This window comes from Dipodomys spectabilis, unplaced genomic scaffold, assembly GCF_019054845.1.
Source record: "Dipodomys spectabilis isolate Male_0828 unplaced genomic scaffold, ASM1905484v1 ptg000006l, whole genome shotgun sequence".
NCBI classification, from domain to species: Eukaryota; Metazoa; Chordata; class Mammalia; order Rodentia; family Heteromyidae; genus Dipodomys; species Dipodomys spectabilis.
Genome location: NW_024870683.1, coordinates 1,661,631 through 1,686,329, shown reverse-complemented (window position 1 = coordinate 1,686,329; position 24,699 = coordinate 1,661,631). Strand labels below are relative to the sequence as shown.

The following is a 24,699-nucleotide window of genomic DNA, read 5'->3' as shown; positions in this document are numbered from 1 at the left end:
CCACTGAGCGCATCCCAGCCCAGTTTTTAGTTTTTATTTTGAACAGTTTACTTATTTTAGCCAGTTTTCATCTTTTTTATTTTTTTTGGTCAGTTGTGGGGCTTGAACTCTGGGCCTGGGCGCTGTCCCTCAGCTCTTCAGCTCAAGGCTAGCGCTCTACCACTTGAGCTACAGCGCCACTTCTGGTTTTCTAGTGGTTTATTGGAGATAAGAGTCTCACGGACTTTCCTGCCTGGGCTGGCTTTGAACGACAATCCTCAGATCTCAGCCTCCTGAGTAGCTAGGATTACAAGCACGAGCCGCCAGCGCCCAGCCAGTTTTCATCTTTTGACTACTTTTGTTTTGAGACAAGATTATGTCTGTAATCTTTTCTGTGGCCCAAATGGACCTCATACTCTTGAACATCTTGGCTCAGCCTCCCAAGCAGCTGATATTACAGGTATGTAAAACTGTGCATAGCATAGCTTTCCATCATATTTTAAAATAACTGTGCTGATTTTCTTTTTTACATATATATATAATATTTATTCCATACAGAACTTATATTTCCTAATGGAAATTATTAATAGTGATATTCTTAAAACATTAATTGATAAGCAGGTGCTAATAGTGCCTACAATTTCAGTATTTGGGAGGTTGATTTAAGAAGAATCATGGTTCAAGGTCAGCCCAGGCATAACATGAGACCCCTTTTCAACCAATAACTGGGCATAGTGGCACCTTTCTGTCTTCCTAAGGATGTAGGAGGCTGAAATTAGGGGGGTTGCATGCCCAAGCTAGTCAAGGCAAAAAGTCTGTGAGATTCTATCTAAATGGAAGCAGTTAGGCATAGTAGTTCCTCTCATCATCCCAGCTATGATGGGAAGCCTAAAATGGGTGGATCATAGTCCAAGCATGGGTCCAGGCATTTTCTAAGATACTATCTCAAAATATCCTGTGCAAAAACGGGGCTATAGGGATGGATCAGTGGTAGAATGCCTGTCTAGCAAGCTTTGGGTCTTGAGTTTAAGTCCTAGTGATGATAAAAAAAAAAAAAAAAAAAAGAAAGGGCTAACTAGCATCTGCTAGTGTTAGTCTAATTATCAGAAATAATTTGATAAATATATTTAGAAAGGAGAAGTGTGTGCTTTTTTCTTTCTAACTCAAACTATGGTATTTTATTTTCTCCCCCAAAAGATGCAGAGCAACCTTAGTGAATTGAGCAGTTAGCTCCCCTAAGTTTTTGCACACTGGTCTAAGGATTTGAAAGCATCACTTGTATCTTTATGGAGAGTCTTCATCTTCGATTCTTTCCCTTTCCTCCCACTCTTGTTCACAAAATAGTGAAAAAACATTTAAGTGGCATGCAACTACGTGCTGCACGCTACAAAATATTTACCCAAAAGTAGTAAATACAATGAGAAGTCAATGAGCTTGAAAGGAAAAGTGCTCAAGAGCCCCATCATTGTGCATTACCAAGATGCTCAGACACATCCTGCTTTAGAACAGCAGTGCTCCAGAGGGGAAAGTCACCTATTGATGAAAGGGAACTTGGGAAATTTTCTATTTCTGTGTTCTTTCTTCTTCAAGTCTCCTGGCCCTGCCCCCATCTCCTACCCCACTCTACTTCCCACTTGTGGTAATTAAAAGAAAGGACACATCCCAATGGAATGCTTCTTTGTTTGAAACTTCCTTACCACAAGTTGATTGTCCTCTCATTTGAAAAAAAAAAAAAGATAACACATTTGTATCTATATAGGTCTGTGTACAAGTGATGTTTCCTCTAAGAAGACGTTAAAATCTCTTATTTCTTGCCACAAGTGATTTCTCTGACTACTACTGGATCTGTCAATAGCAAAATTAAAAATGCAAATATCCTCCTAGCAATCTTACTCCAGGAAATCACAACGAAATAATCACATGCTTAGATAAAGTCATACAGGATGCTTATTGAGGTACTATCAATAGTGTGAAAAAATGGAAACAAAATGAATCTTCCCTGAGTTCAAACTCTAGGACTACAAAAAGACACAGAGAGAGCATGAGTGAGAGAGAGAGAGAGACAGAGAGACAGAGACAGAGACAGAGAGACAGAGAGAGAGACAGACAGAAACAGAGAGAGAGGAACAGAGAGAGAGAGAGAGAGAGAGAGGCCTCACAGCCCACTTAAAAATGAATGATCACCGAGTACCAGTGGCTCATGCCTATAATCCTAGCTACTCAGGAGGCTGAGATCTGAGGATCATGGTTCAAAGCCAATTCAAGCAGGGAAGTCTCAGTACCACATACACAGAAGAAGCCAGAAGTTGTGGTGTGGCTCAAATGGTTGAGTGCTAGTCTTGAACACAAAGAGGCTCAGGGACAACTCCCAGGCCCTGAAGTCAAGCCCCAGGACTGGCAAAAATAAATAAATAAAGTATTCAGAACAAACAAATTCACATTATAATATATATCACAACTTGTGATAGTTAGATCAATGTTTATAGTTTAGAACTTAGCACTCAAATTAGTGAATATTATTTTGATTAAAATTGTAGATGGCCTACAACACACTATACAAAGATTTAAAAGACTGAGAGAAGATAATTGCAACATAAATAATATAAATGATTAGGATCCAAAACAGTAATAACAAAACTCCCAAAATAGAAGACAAAAAAATGGGCAGCAGATATGAACAGATAAGTCATAGAAGAAAACAATAATCATATGAAAAGACATTTGATTTCAGTTATCACTGAAGAACCATTAAAACTACAACAAAACCCTTTAAAGTTTGAAAATACCATATTCAAGAGTTGACTGTAGTATAAATGAGAATAACTTTTTTAGACATGACACTTGAAAATGTGCATTCCTGATAACCTCACAATTTGAGATTTAAATAAAAGAGTTGTAGGCATGTGCACAGAAATGCTCAAGGGGACACAGAAATAGGGGAAAATATAAAGCAACCTCAATGTCCACCATTATGACAACTGAAGGAAATCAACTGTGGTTCTTTTATAAGAGGCATATAATACACAGCAATTTTAAAAATGCCCAGAATCTATAAAAGTCAACAATGGGTGAAGTAAGCCAAGCCCAAAGAAACATAGGTCCCATGGTTTCCCTTATTTGCAATATCTAGTAAATGTATGAGTCAAGCAGAAAAGGTCAGATAATGTGATGTTAGGAAAATGAACCCTTAGATATGTATTTAAATGTTTTTTCTTTCATGCATTTGTTTCTAACGCATTTATAAGATTATTTCTTTGTTGCTTTGTATGTCCCTCCCCCACAGTATAACCCCTGCTTTCACTATATTTGATGACGGTATAATTTGTGGAGGAGATGGGGAAAAACAAGTCGTTTAAGGATACAGGTGGACCTGTTGCAACAATGAGAAGTACAAGTTGTCATGTCGAAAACGAACTTTACAACTTTGGTGAGGGGGGGGAGGGGGGGGATTGAGGGGGGGCGGGGGGGGGGGGAGGCTGGGAAGGGATGTGAAGGGTAAACAAAGGAGGAGGCTGCAATGCTTGATAAGAAATGTACTCATTATCTTGCCCATGTAATTGTAACCCCTCTGTACAGTATGTTCACAAAAAATTAAAATTAAAAAAAAAGAAAATTGAAAAAAAAAGAAAAAAAAAAGTCAACAATGGACCAGACATGGTGGTACATGCCTATAATCTTAGCATTTAGAAAGCTGAAGCAGGAGGATTTTTTGAGTTTAAGATCAGTCTGGGCTATACAGAGAGACCCTGTGGAAATCAGAAATCAATAAGGATTGCTTTCAATACAATAATATGCAAACGAAAAATCTAGGTACCGAATGATACCTTATATTTAAAATTTTAAAGCATATAAAATAATTCTATATTTTGTATACAAACAAAAAAGCATAAGAGGAGCTGGGAAGGTGGCTCAGTGTGAGTGCTTGCCTCGCATGCATGAGGCCCTGGGTTCAATTCCTCAGCACCACATAAGCAGCCGGAAGTGGCACTGTGGCTCAATTGGTAGAGCGCTTGCTTTGAGCTGAAGAGCTGAAGGACAGAGCCCAGACCCAGAGTTCAGGCCCCACAGCCAACAACAACAACAACAAAAAGCATAAGAAACAGTTTGCAATGATAAAACTAAATTTAAGTCTAAGTTTGGAGAGGGATACAGACAAGACATTTTCAGAGTTGTGATGTCTATTTCTGTTGTCATATTTGTAATAACACATATCTGCAAAAATGAGATATTAGCAATTTGTGAACTCCAGGTAATGGCATCTGTAAAGACTTTTGGTATTTTGTATTTTGGGGGGATTGACTGAACTTCTAATATTTTCTTCAACACGATTGTATTAATTACCATGACTGCTCTTAAAGAATGACTCATAGAGACGCAAATTATCCGTTAAGACATCAAGCAAAACACAACAGTGTCTTGAATTAGAATTATAATCACTGAACTGGAACTGAATGGATTCATCAGGTGATGTTTTGGAGATGGAGTATTACAAGATACTAAAGAGTTGAATGTAAAGAATATGACAAAGAAAGGTTTGAAAGATCTCTCTGAATTTCAAATTCTGGTTTGCATATAGACTTACTTTTTGCTTAGAGTTTAAGCTGTAAACAGTGTGTCTCTGTTGAGTAAAACTATAGCTGGTATGAAACTACCTGTCTATTTCCACTAAATGCCACTTAAAAGTTGCTACATGGAATGGCTCATTAATCGTTTCAGTCATCAAGGGAAGAAAATTATGTACTCTTCTTGTATCCTGCTGAGATGAACTCCAACACCAAATAATGTTTGGCTGGTATCTGCCATGTTTTTAGTTAACACTGTTGTAAGAAAATACCACAAATATCCTGGCTGAAAGCAACAGCAATATATTAATATCTTACGGTTTTTGAAATCAGAAGTCTGAAAGGAGTGCCAGGGGAGAGTCTATTCCTTGACTTCTCCAGGTTTTAGAGGCTGCCTGCATTTCTTGGTGCATGGCCCCTTCTTCAACTTCAAAATACATTACCCCAACCTCTGCCTTGTCACAGCTCCTCTCTGGTTTTGATTCCCTTTCCTCTTTTATTATGATTATGTTCAAACTATCTGGGGAATGCGAAACAATCTAGCTGTCGCAGATCCATAATTTAATCACATTTGCAAAAGCTCTCTTTGGGAGGTAACTTATTTGCAGGCTCTAACAATTAGAGGGATGTGGGCATCTCTGGGAATTTCATTATCTATCCACCACCACTTGGAAATTTTATTTGCATTGAGCTTTAATTCTCATTTATTGACTGATACCACTGCAGTGTAAAAATCTGGAATGTTTTTAAAATTTAGAGGCTGTCAGGAAAGTTTCACCATATATCAAAAAGGTATAAATTTATTTTTATTATATCCAAGTTTTTTGATACTAGATGGTAGATGGCTGGAGGATATTTTGTCTTCTATCAAGTATTTAAAATGGTTGCACTGTAAGCTACCCATGACCATTTTCAAGTTTTAAGATTGGTTCTTAATCTCCTTCCTATTTTCATCTTCCAAACATAATGAAATCTGCTTCTCCGTTATATTCAAGTGTGTGTTGCTTTAAAACAGTCAGTTTGGTAGGACAGGCTCTTAGCCTTAGTCAAGGATGTTGTTTTTATTCTCCAAGTTTTTATAGCTTCTTTTTTGGAATTGTCTTTAAAGACAGTTCACCAGACACAACGGAAAACACAGCTTGTTATTTTAAGATCACAAGGTACCTTGCCTACTCTGACTTCTTCCCTTCCCCATTGTTCTAATCCACTTAGTTTCATCCCCACTCCTTCCTCTGCTGATCTGAGTGCCAGGGATCTATGAGGTAGAGAGGAAGACCCAGGGAGTCAGAACGTGTCTGGAAAGGGGCGGGGATGTGTCACTGCTCACAAGGCAACAGACTCTCCTAGAAGTTTTTGTGTGATTAAGCCAGCACATTTCACTAAATATAATTTACTGAGAAGCCACACCATTAAAATAAGTGTATGTTGAGAACTATATGTAACTTAATCTAGCCCCCCCATTAGTTTCTAAAGTAAATGTTACTTTAAATAAAGCAGTATGTTCAAATAGATTTTTGATGTATTATTTCGTGAGAGAAATATATAAGAATTACTGATCATAGTACTCCAAAGTGACCAGTAAAGGAGAGACGGGAAAAAGTCATAATTCAGTAGGTCATTGAGAGCTTTCTAAGAACAGCTTTAAAATCCACAGCTTTCCATCTCTAATAATGAAAGTTTTCTAGTTGTGTACATGGATAACTGAGAAAAATATTAATAATGGCATCCTAGGAACTATTTATAAATATAGACTAAAAGTGTATTTGAATACAGGAGTTATTAAATACAAACATAATTCATAGAAGATCTGATATTTTTAATTATAGAATTTAAACAGCATTTGTTAGGTTCTTCCAGAGGCCTTATTCAGAAAAAAATACCTAAGATATTATTACCTACATATGTGTGATTATATATTTTTTCTTCTTGAGTAAATTAAGATTATTCCTCAATATAATATGGCTATACATGAAGAAAAATCAAAGGAAATACAAAAAGTCCTACTTTAGATTGTAATCTCAAGAGGAAAATTGGAGGTTTTTCCCTTCCAAAACAGACTTCCTCTATTTAAAGCTGTTCAGCTTCCTCCAGGGACTCATACCCTTGCTACTAGAATGTAAAACTCAGTTCTAGACCCATGCTGTCCAGTGTGTGGCTATTTGAATATCTGAAATGTTCCTAATCTGAACTGAGATTTCCTGTGCATGTAGAAAGTACATCAGAGATTTAGAATGAAAATAACATAAAATACATATGAATAATTTTCTGTCTATTACATGTTGAAATGGAAATATTTTCACTCTACTGTGTTGAATGAATTAAAAACTTGGTCTGCTTTGCCTTTTTAACTTTTTTTTTACATATTTTGCTCCCATCTATAATTCACAAACTTCCTATTAGCCAGGGATGTGGCAAATCATTGGTGTAGCATTTCTTCCTGTAGGATTGGAGAACTTTATTTCTGAATAGACGTTTGACTAGGAGCATATTTATGCATTAAAATGTATTAAGCTCAAAATGTTTCAAAGCCTTATCTATTTAGTCACCAATTCTCCAAGAGAGTAGCTGTGTCTCCTTCTTTCCATGTGCAGCACTACAGAGGTCTAACTGACTGACAGTTACCAACATTGTACAGACATTCCAATTTATACTAAGTTGCGACTCTGCCACTTTTATGTTTCTTTGCATATTTTCTTAGGGGAGTCATGATGTCTCTTTATATGTGCATATACATATATACATAATATATAATATGTTTATATACATAAATACGTACATATATATTGGGGGAGTACCAGTCCTGAGGCTTTAACTCAGGCTTTAACTCATGGCTTGGGTGCTGCCCCCTGAGCACTTCTGCTCCAGGCTAGTGCACTACCACTTGAGCCACAGCTCCATTTCCAGCTTTTTTGTGTGCTTAATTGGAGATAAGTCTAGCAAACGTTTGTGCCCAAACTGGTTTTGGACAGCAGTCTTCAGATCTCAGCCTCCTGTAGCTAGGATTACATATGTGAGCCACCAGCCCATGGCCAAATTTTCAACTTTTTAAGGCAGGAAAGCTTATTACTTGTCTTTGGAATCCAACATAAACTAAACATATGTGGAAAACCAACTAACCTGATATAGATACATAAGGTTGGGAAGACCTTACTTAAAAGAATTTTTTGAAATAAACATACAATAAGGTAATGTGACAGACAGGAACCAACTATTTATTTCATTTCCCCTCCAAAGCCCCAAATTTCTCAACCATCACCTCTCTATTCAATAGTGCAGGGATTTTTTTTTAAGGTGACATGGAGTACTTGGAGAAATGAAGCACCCTGAGGACTACAATGTTTCCTTGTTCAGATCTTTAAGTATTATATTCTTTTCCTTATAGATATCAAGTATTTGTACTGGTGGTTGCGACAACACAGACCCCTCAAGATAAAATAAAGCACTCTTCAATTACTACATCTCACAATGTTCTTGACTCTATCTTGTGAAAAAAAAAAGATGGCAATGAGTAATCTTATTAAAAATATCTTCTATATTAACTAAAACCTTTGAAAATAGATTTGTGTTTGTTAGGGTTTTTAAATTGAAATATGGATTATAAAATCCATCCACTTAAAGTGTACAATAGCTTAAAATTTCTCAATTTGTGCAATGAACATTTTCATCATCTAAAAAGCAATATTGTACCTTTGATTATTACTACTTCAACTTTCATTTCCCGTCTCTATAGGCAACCACTCTAATTTACTGTATGGACTTAAATATTGTGAATATTTTAGACAATGTATAATAGGAAATTCTTTGGTTTCCTATTTAGCATGTTTCCATGGTTCAACATGATATAATATTAATATTCTATTCCTTTCTATGACAATAATTCATTCCATTGTATTTATATACCATATGTCATTTATCCATTCAACGGCTGAACAGTTGGGTTGTTCCCACTTTTCATTTGCCCCAAATAATGCTGCAAATAATGCTTTAAATAATTGCTCTAAATATATGCTTTCAACTCTTTTGGGAATGTACTTGGGAATATAATTGCTACCATATAATAACTTGATATTTAACTTTGTGTTTATTTTTGTGATATATTTGTGGTGCTGAGGCTTAAACTTAGCACCTTATGCATGTGAGGCAAGTGCTCAACCACTGAATCATACTCCCAGCCCACTATGCGGCCCAAGCTGGCTTTGAACTCATGATCTTCCTTCTCCCCAGGATTACAAACACATGACACCATGTGGCAATGTTTAGCTCATTTTTTGGTGGGGGGAGAGGACGACGATACTGGGACTTGAACTCAGAGCTTTGCACTTGCTAATAGGTTCTCTGGCCTCCCATGTTCCTTACATTTATGGATGACGGGAACACACCAATGGCGCAGCTTCTACTGTTAAGATGGGATCTCAGGAGCTTTTTCCTGGGCTGGCAAAAAGGGCTGATGGGAGTGGTTTGAATATACTATATGCAGGTGAAGTAGGTCACGATGAAATGACCTCTACTATACCTAATGTATGCTAATAATTTTTAAAAGAGCAAAGCAGAAATTATAGGGTTAAAAAATAAATGTGAGAGGAGGGGCCTCTAGGCGAAGATCTCATTTGGCCCTCTACATTACAAAGGCAGTAACTCCAACACACTCCAGGATGAAGCCTAAATCCATCCATCTACTGTGGCACTTTTGTTATTTCCTCCCAAGGGATGCTTGCTTTTTCTCTGTAGGCTACATGGGAAGCTGGAGAAGCTGGAAAAGCAGTTTTCTTTTCCTCTCCTTCTTAACCATTTCCCCCTAATCCTGAGACACAAGGATTTGTCCTTGGTTGGGGGTGGGAGGCTGTGAGTAGGGCTTGGACTGTGGATCACTAAGACAGCTTACCCAGCTGCAGCATGCTCAGGGAAAGCTCATTTTAACAAGAAGCTAAAGACAAAGGCTTTCAAACACCAACTATGTGTTTGATTAGAAAAAGAATTCTGATTTATCAGATATTTTCACCTACATGTCAGACTTGGCTTTCTGCCATAGTGAGTTAATGTTGAAAATGATAACATAGAAAATGAGATATATTTCAGCTTGGGTAGCTAGCTCAACTATTGTCTTCTAATCTTAAATGGCTTAGTAATGGTTCCTGGTTCACTTTATGCCAAATATAATCGTAGCTGATGAAGTCTGTCTTTCTTCCACGGTATTTTCACAGCAAGAATATCATGTTTCACAAAAGTGTGTGTGTGTGTGTGTGTGTGTATTTGTGTGTGCCATGCAGATGAGGCTTTAAGTCAGGGCCTGGGCACTGTTCTTGAGCTTTTTGGCTCAAGGTTAGCACCCTACTATTTAAGCCACACTCCAATATGTAGCTTTTTTTTTCTTTTCTTCCTTTTCTTTTTTCTTTCTTTCATTTTTGTTTAATTCAAGATAAGAATCTCACAGACTTTTCCTGCCTAAGCAAGTTTCAAACTCTGATCGTCAGCAATCAGCCTCCTGAGTAGCTAGGATTACAGGTGTGAGACACCTACACCTGGCTTTAGTTTTAAGTAAAATTACTTTGAATTAATATTGCTAACCTCATTCTAGGTTTTTTTTTTCTGTTATGACAGCCCTGTTTCGTGTGTCTGAATCTCTATCAGATAATGACAACATGACTCCTGACTCATGCTTACTTTATATTAGACTTCCTAGTGGGTATTTTCCTCTCTTGAGACAAAGTCTCCTTTCTGGGTAACCACTTGTAGGAAGACAAAACGATCAAGCAGAAGAACTGTGGTTATTCCTTCTCAGGCTGTCCCTATTCCTCTTACACAGTAAGATTTTCAGAAGTCATTCATGACAATGAATTAGGAGAGAAAGAGTAAGGCAGCAAAGTATAAAATCTTCAAAGCCAGGCACCATACCTGTAATCCTAGCTACTCAGGAGGCTGAGATCTGGGATCATGGATCAAAGTCTGCCCAAGCAGGAAAGTCCGTGAGACTCTTATCTCCAATTAACCACCAGAAAACCGGATGTTTCGCCGCGCTCCCCTTGATCTGAAGAGCTCAGGGACAGCACCTGGGCCCAGAGTTCAAGCCCCACCATCCAAAAAAAATTAGAATATAAAACTTCCATAGGGGTATTATAAAGCATATCATGCATATTTTTAAGTAGAGTGTTTAAAATTAGACTTTAAAAAAGCACTGTGGGTATATAAAAACACATCCACTATACTCTTTATTAAAACACAATAAAATTTCTAATTGTAGTAATGGAGTCAGATTCATTTATAAAAAAGTAAAAAAGAAACGATTTAAGCCGGGTGCTGGTGGCTCACGCCTGTAATCCTAGCTACTCAGAAGGCTGAGATCTGAGGATCACGGTTCAAAGCCAGCCCAGGCAGGAGAGACCGTGAGACTCCTATCTCCAATAAACCACCAGAAAACTGGAAGTGGCGCTGTAGCTCAAGTGGTAGAGCGCTCGCCTTGAGCTGAAGAGCTGAGGGACAGCGCCCAGGCCCAGAGTTCAAGCCCCACGACCTACCAAAAAAAAAAAAAAACGATTTAGTGATACACCTATAATACCAGCATTCAGGAAGCAGAGGTAGATAATCATGAATCCAGGCCTATTTAGACTATATATTAAGACCCTAGCTTAAAAAAGTACACAAAAATTAATTTAAAAGATCTCATTTCTTTATTGATATAAAGATGGGAAAAACAGACTTGCTGGGCTTCCCATGCTGATTTTCACTTGTGAAAGCACTCAACGTGTTTATTCAGTCTGCAGCTTCTTCCCACATGACTTTCAAGGTGTGATTTTAACACAAATGGAGCTCACTGAGTGATGTGACTGACTGAGGAAGAGCTGGTTCATGTAGATATTAATCTCTAGTCCTAGCTCAACAGAGAATATTCTTGCTGGATTTGTTAAAAGGCTCTGAAAGGAAGGAAGAGACATTCGTGAGAACTTCCCTCAGATAAACTATGTTTTAGTTTAAAGAAATCCTGCTCAGTTATATTCCCCAAATATCATATATAAGATGAGTAAGTTAGGGCAGATGTTGGAAACCTTGCTTCCACTCCCCACAAGGAATTTTTTTTTCCTGTTAAATTTCCTATTGTTATAATGAAACAAGCAAACAGAAACACATACACCCACATTCACACCCACGCCCATCCCCCTAAGAAATAGGCAAATCTACTAGGAATCAATATTAGCAGCTCCTCCCTAATGACCTTAATCTAATTGCTCATGATTTCCTAACTCCTCCCCCCACCATCTACGTACTATAGTCATATTAAGTTTCCACTTTAAAAATACCTCATGATGGGGCTAAGTTTTAATACACAAAGCCCTGGAGAACAAACTATATCCAAATTACTACCATCTAGCCTCTTCTTCTAAGTAGTAGATATTTAAAACTTTTTTCATTGCATTTCTAATTATATGTACATCAGAAACAATTCTGAAAATGTCAAAAAGCCAGAGGAAGAGTAAATCATCCACAATTCTGCCACTCAGGAAAAAGAAAAACTTTATTAATAGTATATATGCATAAAATTGATAATTAAAGGATACAGTAAAAGAAAGTTCAAGAACACTTTTAAAGAGAAGAAACTAGCTGGGTGATGGTGGCTCAGGCCTATCTTGCTAGCCACTCAAGAGGCTGAGATCTGAGGACCATGATTCAAAAGCCACCTTAGGCTGCTAAGTCGTGACCCTCTCATCTTCAGTTTACTACTAAAAAGCCAGGAGCAGAGCTGTGGCTCAAGTGGCAGAATGCTAGCTTTGAGCAGAAAAAGTTCAAGAACAGCACCCAGGCCCTAGAACCGGCACAAAAAACAAAAAGTAAACAAAAAATATCAGTATGTGTAAATAAAATTTATGCTATGTAGATGGTATTTCAAGAAAAAGCTCATTTTGTTGGTGTCCTTTATTTTCTTTCTTTTTTAAGAGACCCACTCTGAGATTCCATCTTACCCCAGTTAGATTGGCCAACATTGTGAATTTCAACAACAAACATTAGTGAGGATGTGGGGGAAAAGGAACCCACAGCACTGATGGTGGGAATATAAACAACCACTCTGAACAGCAATCTAGAGATTCCTCAAGAAATTAAACACAAACAAAATGTGTTTGTGACTTTAGCTAAGCATCACTAGCCCACAATATTGTGAAGTTCATGTAATCACTTAATCTGAACAAAGAAATTTTTAAAAATTAAACACAAAGTTGGGTGGCGGTGGCTCACGCCTGTAATCTTAACTACTCAGGAGGCTGATATCTGAGGATCATGGTTCAAAGCCAGTGGGGACAGAAAAGTCCCTCTGAGACTCTTATCTCCAATTAACTACTTAAAAGCCATAAGTGGTGCTGTGGCTTAAATGGTAAGAATGCTAGCCTTGAGCACAAAGAGGCTCAGGAACAGTGCCCAGGCCCTGAATTCAAGCCCCACACATGACATAAACAAACAAACATAGATGTTCCCTACAACCCAACCATACCACTCCTGGGCATCTACCCAGAACATCACAAGATACTGTAAAGACACTTGCACAACCATGTTCATTACTGTACTGTTCACCGTAGCCAAGTTATGGAAACAGCCCAAATGCCCTACAGTAGACAAGTGGATCCAAAAAATGTGGTACTTATACACAATGGGATTTTTGCACCGCTATTAGAAAAAATAATATGTCATTTACAGGGAAATGGTTGGATAGACCTAGAAAAAATCATGTTAAGTGAGATAAGTAAGCCAAGCTTAGAGAGACAAACAGTGCATGTTATCTCTCATATATGAAAGTTAGATCTAAAATATACTGGGACATGATAAATTATATAGGACTATAGGTTTCCACACACAATGAGACCAAAGAAGGATACTTTTAGAGGAGGAAAACAAAGATGCAATGCGTATGTGACTCTGATCATATAAAAGAATATTTATCAAAATAACTCTAGGAAATTGAAACAAGAGGTTTTTTTTCCCTTTATTGTTGCTTTTCTTTTTGTCTCGTTCATTTACATGTTTTTTATGGTGGGGCATAGAAATGGTGGGACAAAGTGTGAACAAATGTAGCCGTGATACTCACAAGACACTATGTTGAAAATGAACTATACAATTTATGAGTAGGGACGGGAGGGAAGGGGTGACATTGTCCAAAAAGAAATGTACTCTACCTGCCTTATGTAACTGTAACCTCTCTGTATATCACTTTTATAATAACCCTTAAAAAACTTTTTTTAAAAAAGAAACCAACATGTCTTTCAGAAACACTGAGATGTAGAGGTAGAAAATGCGAACAAAAGGAAAACAGTTTTAGACTATGCGGGCCAAGGTGACTGATTCCTGCCCCCCAGGGAGGCTACATCTGTAGTTATGATGTCTCCCACACTCCCGTGAGCTGTCACATCTACAGTTCTACCCAGTCTGGCATTTCTTTAAACATTCTGATTTATGTTTGTAAATCAATCTATTTGCAAGTTCTCCTAAGAGTACAAGAATGATGCACATCCATGAAAAAAGTAAGCCCACCATGCATGCGGCACTGCTTTCAAGTCTCACATCTTCATGACATTTATAAGTGAGAAAATATTAAGCTTAGGATATGAAGATTCAAAGGTTTTAATTCTAAAGCTTTGGGATAATACATAAATGTTATATATTTACTTATGAACTTTATATGCTTGAACACACAGGGTTCTTAAGGAATACAACTCAACACTAAAAACCGGCCATGTATCTTACTCTTTCCAGAAGCAATAACGGACAAAGTTAATAGGAGTGTTAAATAAAATCATGTTGCTCTTGTGTACCCTAGAGTTGACACATGAAACAATTATCCCTGCTGCCACAGAGAGGCATACAAGCTACATGAATCTTCACGATCACTTTCCATTTCTTTCCCTCTTGGTTCTTGGAGACACTTTAATCACCCCATTATACAAACATAAACATCACAGAAAAGGAGATGGCACTTTTTTATATGCAAACATTTTATTGAACTATTGTGTTATTTAAGATATAGCTCTCTTCAAAGAGGACACAAAAATTATGGCATTCAGAAACTTTAGGTATAACTCTTCAAGAGTAAGCTATTTTCTTTTTAGTCAGCTTGTTCCAAGAAGTTTAGCAACAAAGAATCTCTGTAGGCCTCTGGTTGTTTCAGACTCAGTTTCTGCTAGCAGAATGGAGAGCTTCCATGATGGTTTTATTGTACTCTGCGATCTGCCTGGTCACATTTTTAATAATTGGCTGGTAATCACTCTCCTGACTCTTGGTTGCTATGACTAATTACACAAGTTAAGGAGTTAATGAAATATAATAATAAATAAATATAGAATAATCTGCCAATAAAATAATCTGTGGATCAGAAAGGAGATAAATTTTAAAGTATAGCACAGAGTCAAAAGAGTAAGCATAAATTGAAGCCCAAAAGGTCAAGCAAAATTTGTTTCAAAAAAGTTTATCTGTGAATAGTTTATTATTTAATGTTAGATATGTCAATCTAATTCTAGTCTCAGCACAATTAAATACTCAAAAAGAAGCTCAAAAGTTTCAACATTCTGGCGTCCACCCTGTTTCAAAACCACCTACTTTATCTTGCCTAAAACTAGAGTGCTGAACATCACACATTCTGGGACTAAGAAGTAAGTTATACTACTAATGGAATAGAGTCCCTAGCATATCCTAGCTGGAAGCAAGCTGGGTACATGCTGCCTGGTAGCAGAAGTTCACCAGCATCCTAAAGAAGACCTACGTTACTACTGAGTCAGGATCTGGTTCTCTAAGAAACATTCTCTCTGAAGGAATCAAAGGGAGCAGGAGACAAATTCTACGAAGATGTTTTTTATAAATACATGTCCTCAAGAGCTGATGCCTCCCTATGATCATATGGGAAGGTACAGAAAATGAGACTTAAGCACCACCTTGTAGGAACAAAGTGAAGTTGAATTGGATGAAGAATTTGAAGATCAAACTTCTCATGGCCCTATTTGGTTATCTCCCTTCACTGGCTAGATTTCCAAGGTATAGCATCACAACAACAAACTAATATGTATTAGTATACCCAGAATCTCCCAGTAACTCCATCTGAAGGAAATAATAACTATTTTAAAAGTGATAAAATTGAGGCTCAAAGAGTTTATGTAAACTGTGCAAACTCCACAACTTGTAAGAGTCAATATTTAAAATTAAATCTTCTGTCAATGGAACTGATCAAGATGCAGTGTACTCATAAATTGACATGTTGAATTGAAATGCCTTTTATAACATAGGCGATTAAACAGAATAAAATTAATACATAAAATTAAACCTCCTGACTTCAAAATCTTTATATTTAATCACTAGGCTGTATGCTTTATGTGGCAACCCTCTAAATTGGCAATTACTCTGGCAATCACTACAAAAGTAAATACATACACATACATACACACAAACATATGCAACCACTTATGTATTTATTCACATACATATATATGCATACACACAACTATTGTAGAGTGGAAAATAAATATGATTTATTCTCACATATTACTCAGTGTTTTGAATATATTAGACAAATGTGTGCTGAACTGAATTCTACTGGAATAGCTGAATTCCTAGAACAAAATTACTCATTTGCACCATTTTAAAGGATACATTCTTTCATCACAAAATTATTTTGTTCATGGTGTTGCCACTTTCTCTCCAAATTTGTAAGCTAAAAACACAAAGGAAATATGTTAACGGATGCTCTTGTTCTAAATACATTACATACTCTTTTCAGAGGATAAGAAACAAAAACATTCAACTTAAAATCTTATCAAGTCCTTGCATTCTGTTGAGATAAAGCTAAGGTAGATTAAAAACAAAACTGAGGAAAGATTAAACAATAGTAAATACATTAATACAATAGGGAATTCTAGAACAGGTTTTATTCTATATGTTTATTTTAATTAGAAAATATTTAAAGTGTTTATTGTATCAATGGAAATGCCAGCTGAAGACAATTTATGATTTTCCTTTTCCTAAAAGAACTTAAAGAAGAAAAATGGGACATGATGGGAATCTCTCCTTGAAGTCTGGAAGTCTAATGCCACAAAAGTAATATATATTCTACCACTGTCAAAGGTTCAGCCACATAGGAAAAACTTCCTTATTTCCAGGGCTAAATTTCCTGTCTAACTTCACAACTGTGATAAGAGCAGAGCTGCAGTGTGAAGATTGTAAGCGGGTTTGTAAAAAGCTGGCACTGTTACAATAATTTCTGCATCAACAGGAAGCTAATGTGGATATTATATTGATGGTTGCTTCCTCAGAAGACAATTTTACTGTTATAGTATTAAATTGTTTTTCTGATTTAATTAACCTTGTAACTCTGGGTTACGGTCTTTCTTTTTTAAGATGCATATAATTTTTCCCTAAGCAAGGGACTGTCTAAAAAAAATGAGACAATAATGTTCTGCTTATATGTTGAAAACAATGACCATTTTAAAAATTATGATATTGAAGCAACATTAAAAATATTTCTTTCTACTTTCGTCTTATAATTATTTTGAGGGTATATAAGTTCAGTTGAGATGTGGCCTCCATCCCATTTTTCCTTCTAAAGAGAGAAATTTGATAGAAGCATGACTCATAACTAATTAATGATGTGAATACATGTGTTGTTCATTAATACTATTAAATCAGATCCATCTCCAGAGCAAATAGATCCTTAAAGTTAAGATGGTCTCAGGGAAGCAGTCAGCATTCTTTGTTAGTAATCTCCAATAACTTTTTACAAAGTCAAAGCACCAAATATTTTTCTCTTTGTTTTACCCAAAGAGGTGGCCTTCTTACAATGCAACAGAACTCTTGAGTGCTACACAAATAATGATATAAAACTCACATGTGTCACTAGGGCAAATTCCTTTTATATTATACATCTATGTTACTGGCTTGTCTTGAAAGAAACAATGAAACACAACCTACTTTGGAAAATCTGGGGTTTTTTTTCACTATAACTTCCTTAAATTATGTTATTAAGAAATTCCCTACTGATATCAAAAGCCAGTTTTTAGTAAAAATGAAGATAAAAGACTGAGAGAAAAGGAGTTCAATTGATTGGGCAAGATTTACAGGAGACAACAAGAAATACAGAGAAGAGTCTAAAATTGGGGCTTATTTTATGATTTCTAGTTCTCAAGAAAAGGAAGTAAGGAGATTAATTCTCATTGAATGTGCTGATTTAATGTGGAATCGACAAGGTAGCCAGTGATAACTCTTAAATATAGTGTTTGTAGCCAGGCACCAGTGGCTCACACCTGTAATTCTAGCTACTCAGGAGGCTGAGATCTGAGGATCATGGTTCACAGCCAGCCCCAGAAGGAAAGTCTGTGAGATTCTTATCTCCAATAAACTACCAGAAAACTGGAAGTGGTGCTGTGGTAGAGCACTTGCCTTGAGCTGAAGAGCTGAAGGACAGTACCCAGGCCCAGAGTTCAAGCCCCATGACCAACAAAAATTTTTAAAAATTTTTTTTAAATTAAGAATAGTGTTTGTCCAGTGCTTTCTACCTTACACTCAGCAGCAGACAAAGGGCAGCAGCTCAGAAACATTGGTATTTTTTTCCCTAAGAACTATTTTTTCCTTTCTTTTTTTTTTTGTACTGGGGATCAAACCCAGGACATTGTACTTGGTAGGCAAGTGCTTTGCCACTGATCTACATCCCAACCCTCTAAGAACATTTAAGATAATATTTTTCCTATTTTTCTTCTCCACCATTCAGCTGCATTCCAAACAAACTAATTTTGGCACATACAAATCTATATCTAAGTTTGTATTTTAGAATAACTGTCAGACCAATATAAATTGTGCAAATTAGTCATTTCTAAGAAGAGCTGAGACTTCTTTCAAGAAGAATATATAGTGTGTCTTTTTATAAAAATGGTGTTTCCAGGCAATGAAAAAGCTGATGTCAGACAAATGTCATTGTGTTTGCATTCACAGGATTCTTTCCCTTCTTGTGAAATAAACATTGGTGTATGAACAAAAAGGAAAATATCCTGCAAAGGTTCTCAGCCTGGTACGGTGCACATTTATAACCCAAAGCACTTGGGAGGTAGACATCGAGAGGAATATAGTTCAAGGCCAGCCTGAACAAAAAAGTAATTATGACCTCATCTCAATACATAAGCTGGGCATAATGGAGCTCATCTGTGGTTCCAGCTACATCAAAAAGCATAAATAAGGCCCCAGTCTAAGGCTAGCCCAAAATAAAAATGGGAGACTATGTCCAAAAAGTAACCAAAGCAAAAAAGGCTGGAAGTGTTGCTCAAGTGGTAAAGCACCTGCCTAGCAAGTTTGAAACTCTGAGTTCAAACACTGGTAGTATGTGGATAATGGCAAATTAATATGACATTGTTTTTCTACCGAGGAACATATTATTGTATAAAAAAAGGAGGAAAATTTTCATGTACTTCATATATTAAGTCATATATACAAATTGCTAATGTGGACTAAACAGAATAGGCCAATAATCATTCTTTCCTGGATCATAATTATTGAATTGGTGTATTTGTGAAGTAACTATTTGTAAAGTACTTACTGAACAATCACTATGCAAGTTACTGGAGAGCGCTGGGGATAAAATGAACAATAGAGACTGAGCTCAGTCCAAAACTTTACATAGTACTCAGATCATTATCGGTAAGATGAGTGATTAAAAAAAAGTGCTACAGTTACAAATGTGTGCATCTTATGTAAATGAGGATGATGTGATCCAAGAATTTCAACAATCATACTGCTCTTCATAGTAACCTAAATATCCAACTAAAAATGACCTAAATATCCAACAACAGGAATCTGGCTCCATAGATTATATCATGTAATAGAATATTATGTAGCAATTATGAATCATTTTTAGCCAGGTGCTGGTGGCTTATGCATATAACCCTGGCTACTCAGCAAGCTGGATCTGAAGATTGCAGTTTGTAGACAGTTTGGGCAAGGAAGTCCCCAGAACTCTATTCTCCAATTAACTAGCAAAAATAAGCTGGAAGTAGAACTGTGACTCAAGTGGTAGAGCACTAGCCTTGAGCAAAAAAGCTAAGGGACAGTGCCCAGGCCTTAATTTCAAGTCCCAGGACACCTCACTGAAAGAATTTGAAAAATATTCATGTATAATATATATATATGTATACACACACATTGACAATGTAAAGTACTTGTGAGACACAGTTAAAAATAAAAGATATCTTTAAGCCGGGCGCTGGTGGCTCACGCCTGTAATCCTAGCTACTCAGGAGGCTGAGATCTGAGGATCGTGGTTCAAAGCCAGCCCGGGCAGGAGAGACCGTGAGACTCCTATCCCCAATAAACCACCAGAAAACCGGAAGTGGTGCTGTAGCTCAAGTGGTAGAGCGCTCGCCTTGAGCTGAAGAGTTGAGGGACAGCGCCCAGGCCCAGAGTTCAAGCCCCACGACCGACCAAAAAAAAAAATAAATAAATAAATAAAAAGATCTCAAATAATACATACACTATGATACCACTTCCACAAATGCGTATTTCTGTATACATATAACCATATCTACATATATAATTATGCACATGTACACATGTACATATGATTATATGTAGATAATTATGCACATCATGTGTACAGATATATAAATGTGTTTGCATACCATATGTATATGTAAATAGAATGTATACGTAAATGGACCAAATGGAAACAAGAATTAGTCATTAGTCATTAGTTTTCAGAGTTTTATAGGTTTTCAAAGTTTCTGCATCACAAAAGTTTCTATTGAACTTTTGAAAATTTTTAAATCTACTACCTAGTAATCATCATGGCTGTGCCCAGAACAATGCATAGAACTGGCCTAGCAAAGGCAAGAAATCGGTTCATGTGCTCCCAGAAGATGAGACAGAACCTGGCTGTCTAGAATGTACATAAAATAGGCAAAGAAAAAATGTTTTTGGGGAAAAAAGTACAGATGAGTATAGGAAAGATGAACTACAAAGAGAAGTGAATTCAAGGTTATTTTTAAGAGTTTTTACCTGAGAATGTGTCTCATTTTCTTGCAACTGGGTTTTCAGTGCCTCATATTCTTCATTTAGCGTCTCCATTATTTTTTTAAAAGCATTTCTGCGTGTTGACAATATGGTTCTTTCCTGATGTAATTTCTAGATAGACCCAGAGAGAAGTAATAAACAGCCTATCACAAATTCTAGTAAGTCAATACACGTCATATTTGGTTCAAATAATTTTAATGGTCATAGTCTGATCAAATTCTATCAAGATCATTACTGTTTAAAGACCTATTAGTAAAACTATCCTTCTACGTCATATTAATGTTAACTGTATCAATAACTCAATTCCTGTTACTGTATCTGTCCCTGCCCCATAATTTCTACTTTAAACTAATGAAAATTGCCACAGAGAGAGAATTGACATGCTAGCTTGGGACATGTGCCTTCAAATCTATGAATTACAAAACTCACATCTCTTGACATGCTTGATATTAGGTAATAGCTTAAATCTTGTGATTCAGTTTTTGCTCTAATTTAAAACTTTAATTCACTTAAAATTCCAACTACACATGTAGAGTTTTAATCACTTTGTCTTAGCTTAAATGTCACATAAGGGCTGGAGACATGGCTGAAGTAATAAAAAGGTTGCCTAGCAAACGAGAGTCCCTGAGTTCAAACCCCAGTCCACCACAAATCAAAGAGGAAAAACATTAGTCAACTGAAAATAAGTTCTACAAGCTAAATATAAATTAAAATCCAAAAAGCCCATCTAATTCTATTATAATTTTATAAGACAGCATTACCTTTTTCTTTTCTTCACCTGATGATTTTAAGGCTGGTAAATCATTGTATGTCTCCAGATCGGCTTCTATTTGCTTAATTTTGACTTTCAGAGAATGCTGCTCCTCAGTCATCTTACTTTCCAGGAGCTCCATTTTCTGTAGATCCAGCTGTAAACGTTGACTGTCTGAAAGGAAAATAAAAGTGTATCCTCTTGGGAACCATCTTAACCTGATATATCTCATTTGTATATGAACATTATGGTGATATTAAGTAGTATATAATATTCAAGTTAAATAAATGAGAAGAGTAAAAACAGATTTTTAAGTTTATTATTCACCAAAATCTTTTCTTGTTTTATTTTGTGTTGTTTTGTTTTATGCTGTGACTGGGACTTTTATTCAAGGCCTGGACATTGTCCCTGATCTTTGTTCAAGGCTAGTAATCTACCATTTGAGGCACAGCTCCACTTCTGGCTTTTTGGTGGCTAAATGGAGATAAGGGTCTCATGGACTTCCCTGCCTGGGCTGGCTTTGAGAAATCCTCAGATCTCAGCCTTTTGGGAAGCCAGTATTACAGTCATAAGCCACTGGCATCCAGCTCAACCAAATCTTTTTAAGTTAGTCTAATTAAATTAATATTCCGGGCTGAGAAGGTGGCTCAGTGGTAGAGCGCTTGCCTTGCATGCCTGAGGCCCTGGGTTCGATTCCTCAGCACCACATAAGCAAAAAGAAAAAAGCCGGAAGTGGTGTTATGGCTCAAGTGGTAGAGCGCTAGCCTTGAGCTGAAGAGCTGAGGGACAGTGCCCAGGCCCAGAGTTCAGGCCCCACGACAGGACCTAAAAAAAAAATTTAATATTCCTTGAACATTTCCTTTCTCCCCCTGAAAAGGTTTAAAGCTAAACCACACTGACATATCATCAAATATGCATAACACGACTGAAATGCTGTTGCAAAACATTTTAATCAGGATTTATATGTCTGCTTGGGTTGGAAACAGTTGCAACACAAAACAAAGCACTGGACAAGTCACTAAGGTTATAGTGTTTTGATGTTCAAAAAAGGAAATGTACTTAGTTTATGGATATTTTGCCTGAAATAAACAGCTACGTAAATTTAAGTGCAAGTTTAATTTTCACATGTGCTAGGAGAATACATTTAAGAACCATATAGACTAATTTTTCTAGAGAAAAGGATAAAATGGTTGGTTGGTATAGGGTAAAGTTTATCTTCCTTTAGCAACAGGTCCCTATGAAAAGCTAAATGCTTCTCGAAGGGAAAAGACAGGAAGAGGATACAGTCCAGTTCCTTCTGATATGCTATGAAGTTCCAAAGTTTACCAAGCTATGTGGACAGAACAGCAAAATCTCAGGAGCAACTTTGACCTGGAGAAATGTTTCTGAAATATGCTACCATCAGCACATTTGTATACTCCCTGGAGTTTTCTTTCCAAAAATACAAATAAAAGCTACTCCTGACAGATTCCTTGCCTCTGTCCATGCTGTACACTAGGGCTTCTTTTCTTTTATTCCTTTATAGACATTTTTAACCCAGCTGCCTCCCTCTCCCCCATATTTGTATATCACAGATAACCATTTGTGTAGCGACAGATTATAAAACCAGTACCAAGGATTTCTTTCCTCTACCCTTCTGCCCTCTAAAAGCAATTTTACTTCCTTGAGGTGACACTGCCTCATTAAAAAAATGTGATACCCTAGCAGGGCGCTGGTGGCTCACGCCTGTAATCCTAGCTACTCAGGAGGCTGAGATCTGAGGATCGAGGTTCAAAGCCAGCCCGGGCAGGAGAGACCTTGAGACTCCTATCTCCAATAAACCACCAGAAAACCGGAAGTGGCGCTGTAGCTCAAGTGGTAGAGCACTCGCCTTGAGCTGAAGAGCTGAGGGACAGTGCCCAGGCCCAGAGTTCAAGCCCCACGACCGACAAAAAAAAAAAAAAAAAAAATGTGATACCCTAAAAAAGTCAGGTGAGTCCCTACAATCCCAAAGTAAAAAAAGAAGGCTATCACAAGGGAAAATGTAAAATTCAGTATCTCCAAAGGTACACAGGAACATGTCTATAAACCCCCCATGGTGATTTTCACATAGGAGATATCTCTTGGGGTAAGGGATGGTAAAAGGGAAGAAAAGGAAGAAAAAGTCTAGGTTTGGTTTAAATGAGAAAAAATAATAGATAAAATTAACTGTATGGGTCAAAGAATTCAACTCAAAAAAATAAGAAAAATTCCTGGCAAATCTTGACTATAGTAATAAACTGTATTTTATCTCCATTGACGCTACTTGTCATTCTCTTCAACTGTGTATCTCTGAGAACACATAATGCCTCGTTTTTAAAGGAACTGTAAACACATAGTATAAAAGCAGGGAAGGAATACTAAGTTCTAATCAGTGAATTTGTTTCCTGGAATTGATTTGTGCCTGTAAGAAATGAGTGTTTCTCAGTCGCTGTTACACAAAGATAGCTGATAGGAGGGAAAAGACCTGTTGAATATCAACCTTAGATAAATAAAAAGCATAAGCACTATGGTCAAAACACAAAAGAGAAGTTTACTAGATGGAATAATAAAACACAAAATTCTTTACAGACAAAAATGAAGCCAGGCACCAGTGGCTCATGCCTATAATCCTAGCTACTCGGGAGATTTGAGAATTGCAGTTCAAAGCCAGCCTAGGCAAGAATGTCTGTGAGACCCTTATCTCCAATAAACCATTCAGAAAAAGCCGGAAGTGGCACTGTGGGTCAAATGGAAGAGTGCTAGCCTTGAGCAAAAGCAGCTCAGGGATAGCACCCAGACCCTGAGTTCAAGCCCCAGGACCAGCAAAGTGAGAGAGAGAGAAAGAGAAAGAGAGAAAGAGACAGACAGACAGACAGACAGTCAGAGACAGACAGACAGAGACAGAGAGAATGAACTATTTTAAAACATCCCTAGGCATACATGTCCCAAGAAGTAAAATTAAGATCTTGAAGAATATTTGTGTCACTGAAAAATCACCTAAATGTCTTTGAATGGAAAAACAAATTTGGTGCAATAGAATGTAATTCCGCAGCCTCAAAGAAGAAAGAAATTCTGTCACATGCTACCACATGGAGGAACCTTAACGACGTGGTAAGTGATAAAGACCCTAATCGCAAAAAACACATACACAATTTAGGACTCCACTGATATGACCTATCCAAAGTAGTCAAACTCATAGTAACAGAAGTAGAATTCTGATTGCTGAGATCAGAAGACAGGGAAATAGTGAGTTGTTGTTCCATGGGAATAAGGTTTCAGTTTAAAAGATGAAAAAGTTCTAAAGTTTCTGCTATCTAACAATAGATCAACTATGTTAAAATATGTTAATTTATACAGTTAACCCTAATTCTGTACCTGTTAAAAATTGTTAAA

General features: G+C 36.9%; 1 protein-coding gene across 3 annotated transcripts in view; it reads right to left on the bottom strand.

The window, feature by feature from the left end:
- Positions 1–14,479: 14,479 nt before the first annotated feature.
- The window catches only part of Ift74 (intraflagellar transport 74), a 64,655-nt gene continuing 54,435 nt past the window's right edge, over positions 14,480–24,699 (bottom strand). For all 3 annotated transcript variants that reach the window (XM_042697503.1, XM_042697502.1, XM_042697501.1), the window contains 4 exons: positions 21,317–21,480; positions 20,541–20,666; positions 16,158–16,218; positions 14,480–14,806 (listed from right to left, as the gene is read on the bottom strand). In XM_042697503.1, coding sequence (XP_042553437.1) covers positions 14,688–14,806; positions 16,158–16,218; positions 20,541–20,666; positions 21,317–21,480 — 470 coding nt within the window. In that variant the 3' untranslated portion in view covers positions 14,480–14,687. The remainder of the gene's footprint in view (positions 14,807–16,157; positions 16,219–20,540; positions 20,667–21,316; positions 21,481–24,699) is intronic.